Here is a 4,118-nt window from a genome sequence, read left to right as displayed (position 1 = left end):
AATATACTTGCATGTGAAAGTTCTCTTCTTTATAGTAATCAGTCATGAATTGCTTGTATTAACAATATTGCGATTGTCAAGCTTCAAAAGATTTCTCTTTCTAAACCCAGTGTGAAGCTACCAGTAGGCATGATATGAACATATAATTTCAACTTCATGATATTCAATTCATTCAACAATTTACTCATAGGATATATGTGAAGCACAACAGTAAATGACAAGCTATTCCAAAAAGATATAAGTGAAGATCAAGCGAGTAGTTATGTAAATGGGTAGCTATTTGAGGACTCTCTCTTATTTAGAAGTTTCAGATCTAATTATTTTATTAAAACAGCAAGCAAAACAAAACAAAATGGCATTCCAAGAATAGCATACATCATGTGAAGAAGCAAAAACTTAGGCTCAACAGATACTAACCGATAATTGTTGAAGAAGAAATGTGGGATGCCTATCGGAGCATCCCAAGCTTACATGCTTGAGACTTATTGAAATATTATCTTGGGATGCCTTGGGCATCCTCAAGCTTGAGCTCTTGTGTCTTCTTCATCCTTCTCATAACACGGTTTCCCTAATTCTTAAAAACTTCATCCACACAAAACTCAACAAGAACTCGTGAGATACGTTAGTATAAATCAATGCAAAACCTTATCATTCTCTATTGTAGTAAATCACTAAAATTATTATTTAACATTGCACACTAAATGCCTCTACATATTTAATAGTCCTATCCTCAAATAGAATCATTAAACAAGCAAACATATGCAGACAATGCAAACATAATGGCAATCTGCTAAAACAGTATAGTCTGTAAAGAATGTAAGAGTATCAGTACTTCTTTAACTTCAAAAATTATGAAAATTTATCACACTATAGAAAAATTATTAGAGCTTATTATGCAAAAAATTTCAACATTTTATCACATTTTGACTTTTCTCGAAATTTGTTGCAACATCTAGGTCGGGGACCAGGACGTTAACATTTTTACCGAGCTAGGGACCAGATAATGGGTCCAGGACGGAAGTCGACATCTGAGCCATTTGTTAGAGTTGGGGGTACCACACGTGCGCACATCCTGGTTCATCCTGGAAACCCTCGCCGCCACCCTCTTTGGGGAAAGACACCACTACCACCCATGTGTCTCGTGTTGCGGCTGTTCCTTGCGGCGGCGCTCGTTCTTTGGCGTCGACGATGAGGGGATGGACGGATCTGGTATGGTGTTCCTGCTAGACGCCGTCGGCAGGTTAGTCCGCGCAGATCTATGAAAAAGCTTTTGGGATTTCCTGGGCAAAGTTGCATCACACGCAGGAGAACCCTAATGAACTGGTGGCCTTTATGCCGGTGATTGCCGTGGTTTTTTCATATTCCCGCTGAGAGAGGAGTTCGCTGACAACCTTGAGCAGCTAGATCTGGTTCCCCTCGTTTTCCTTTCAGACAACGTACTCGGTCTTGTTGTTCCTGCTGATTGAAATACTGGGTTTGGTGTCACTGAAAAGGTCAAAGAAGATCGCACAGGTAGAGCGCGGGAAGGTGTGCGCCGTCGCGATGATGCATCTCCAATGAGTTTGGCTCAGTCGATCGATAGAGTCAATCCAGAGGCCCCTGGCTGGACTAAAAGGTGTGAAGCAAATTCCTCCCCAATTGGCAACTTCTTTTTCTTCAACTACATATGCAACTTATATGCAGAATGCATTTTTCTTCAGAAAGGTAGTTTACTTTGTTAGTCGTTTAGCTAGCAGAACCGCTGACATTACTCTACAAGGATGCCTCTGAAATCACTGTACTAAAACTGAGAAAAATCAGACCTTGAATGTGAGCAAGAACCTGAAGCAGTTTTCGTTCCATTGTATAAAGTATTTCCCAGAGATGGCACAAAAGCAGTAGCTATATAATTATGAAAGCATGTTTTCTTTTCTCTGTTTTTCAGACGCATGTACTCATGGAATTATATCAGCGAGAGGAGGTGCATCAAAAAATGGTGTAGGCGGAAGTTCCAGTGAACCAGAAGATGAGGAAAGGAAAGAACGTGTAGACAGCTTAGCTGCAGTAGCACTTGCTGTAGTCGACCAAGCCATAGACAATCCAAAACTCTTCAAAGGTTCTCAATTGATATGTGTTCATGCTTGTTTTGTTTTAGATGCAGTAACTAAGATTGTGTGATGTCGTCCAGGTATATTCGAGCAAGTGAGGGGTCTCCTATCAAGACTTGGAGTGGAAGGATACATCTGATGTAAGTGATTACAACACGTCAATTTCCACGTAATGTTTGTGTTTATCACTATGATACCAAGATTGCTGGTTGAAAGATTGGCTTATTCTGTTACTTTAGCTGGTGCAGCACATGGAGGTCAAGGACACGGGAGCATCAACCCCACACGCACGGGAGATGGTGAGGATGGCATCATTTGGGATGAGCTAGAGAACGAAAGCCAGGAAGCTGCACAATGGAAGCTGAACAGCAAAACGGTTATGTGTCGGTTAATTGGCATATTGGATACAGCTATAGTAGTTGATGATGAAGATGGCAACACGGTGATTAACTACGGTAAAGCACATGGTTCCAGTGCAGAAGCTGCAAGTGCAGATGCAGATAATACATCAAGGAGTGGATGGGGTGACAAGTACCCTCCATCGATTGGGCTATACATACAGTCGTCTGATCATGACATTTTCAAGTTCAATGTGAACATGATGGAATGTGGAGAGGACGTTCTCAAGAAGTAAGCACTACTGCCACCCATGGATTTTTTCTTTTTTTCCTGATATTTATGGAAAAAGACTTAACTACTACCTCACGGGAAATGGTTTAAGCACTTCCATCCCATATTGGCGGTGGCATCTGGTCAGGACCTGAAGGATGAGCTCACTCTCGGTGGGGAGTTGACATTGAATTTGTGGAGGTGCATCCATCACATGCTTAGTCAGAAGGAGAAGATAATCTACTGCGGGTGGCTTGATAGGTTTAGGGGGATTTTTGATCCATGTTTTGTTGCAAGTGCACAGCTTAATTATAATTGTGTTTCTGTGCACCCGGTGGATCATATGAAGCTAATTTTTCTTGCATTTCCATTGCAGGAAGAGCTTTGCAGGGATGCTGGTGAAACTAACTGGGATTACATTAGCACTATGATGCACCCTGATGTGATGGGATGTAGAATTGATTGGGTGAAGAAGGTAAAAGTGTTGGCTACCAAAACACTATCGCTACTTTTTCCATATTTCTGTCCGTCTGATTTTGTATGTATGTTATTCAAAAAATAAACTTTCAGTTCATGTTCCTGGTGAATTTCATGGATTGTTGGTCATTGTACATTCTGGATACGGAGAAGAAAATTATGATAGTCCATGAAATGACTGAGACCGATCCGGCGTGTGAGATGAAAATCAAACATGAGGCTTTAGCCAAGAAGTTCCAACATAGGTTCTGCACCTTATTCAACGACATGTTCGGTGCTGGCTTGGTTGAGACCCGTGGATTGTCGTTTGTGTATCCGTTGGTGGCTCAACATGGGCAATGCAGCAGGTGTGTACCCACTCATTTGTCATGCACATACTGGTTTTGCTTTGAAGGTTGACTTCCTACAAGTCTAGTTAATGTCATGTTTAATCGCATGGAAGACAGTGGAGTGTATATCTTGCACTACTTCGTCGAGTTCATCAGACTACCTACAATCAACACTAACCCAGGTTTGGAACCTGATACACAATTGTTGACTACAACATCCTGATATTATTCACAGACGAAAGCAGCTAAGCGTTTTGCGATTGTATCACTGATTGCAGGCTCAGATCGAGCACTTGCGCAAGAAGTTTGCCTACGAAATAGTGACCATGAAGGGAAACAATGGGGATATTCCGGAGCTCTTATACGACATAATCATTGACTGAAGTGAAGGCGGTGGTACTCTGAGAGTGAGTGCAGTCAGGCAAGATCTTTTGGTTGTGCTTGTGATAAACCCTAGTTTGACACGAGTGAGTTGGCGTGCCATTTTGCATCACAAAATCCCCAGCCAGAGTAATGTTATGTTGTACCTTGTAAGGATTAAGTTTGCACTATCTATATTTGAGGAACAAGCTTGGGAAAAGTTTTTTCAAACGGAGGAAGTACTTAATTTGATGTA

General features: G+C 41.4%; 1 protein-coding gene across 9 annotated transcripts; it reads left to right on the top strand.

Annotated features, from left to right (window-relative positions):
* Positions 1-1,028: 1,028 nt before the first annotated feature.
* LOC123102723 (uncharacterized) lies at positions 1,029-4,118 on the top strand. Of its 9 annotated transcripts, none has more exons than XM_044524149.1 (9): positions 1,029-1,240; positions 1,494-1,615; positions 1,925-2,095; positions 2,168-2,227; positions 2,327-2,717; positions 2,809-3,171; positions 3,267-3,520; positions 3,620-3,684; positions 3,781-4,118. In XM_044524149.1, exons 5-9 carry the CDS (start codon positions 2,694-2,696, stop codon positions 3,879-3,881), a joined length of 807 nt encoding a protein of 268 aa, XP_044380084.1. In that variant the 5' UTR covers positions 1,029-1,240; positions 1,494-1,615; positions 1,925-2,095; positions 2,168-2,227; positions 2,327-2,693; the 3' UTR covers positions 3,882-4,118. The 9 variants fall into 9 exon arrangements, 4 of the variants coding, with proteins under 4 accessions (XP_044380084.1, XP_044380085.1, XP_044380083.1 ...); XM_044524150.1 differs by having other exon boundaries at positions 1,045-1,409; XR_006449231.1 differs by having other exon boundaries at positions 1,050-1,615; positions 2,336-2,717; positions 2,809-2,897; positions 3,073-3,171; positions 3,616-3,684.

Source organism: Triticum aestivum, chromosome 5A, assembly GCF_018294505.1.
Source record: "Triticum aestivum cultivar Chinese Spring chromosome 5A, IWGSC CS RefSeq v2.1, whole genome shotgun sequence".
In the NCBI taxonomy this organism is placed as follows: domain Eukaryota; kingdom Viridiplantae; phylum Streptophyta; class Magnoliopsida; order Poales; family Poaceae; genus Triticum; species Triticum aestivum.
The sequence above is the reverse complement of the archived record's forward strand: the minus strand, read 5'-3'. Positions and strand labels throughout refer to the sequence as shown.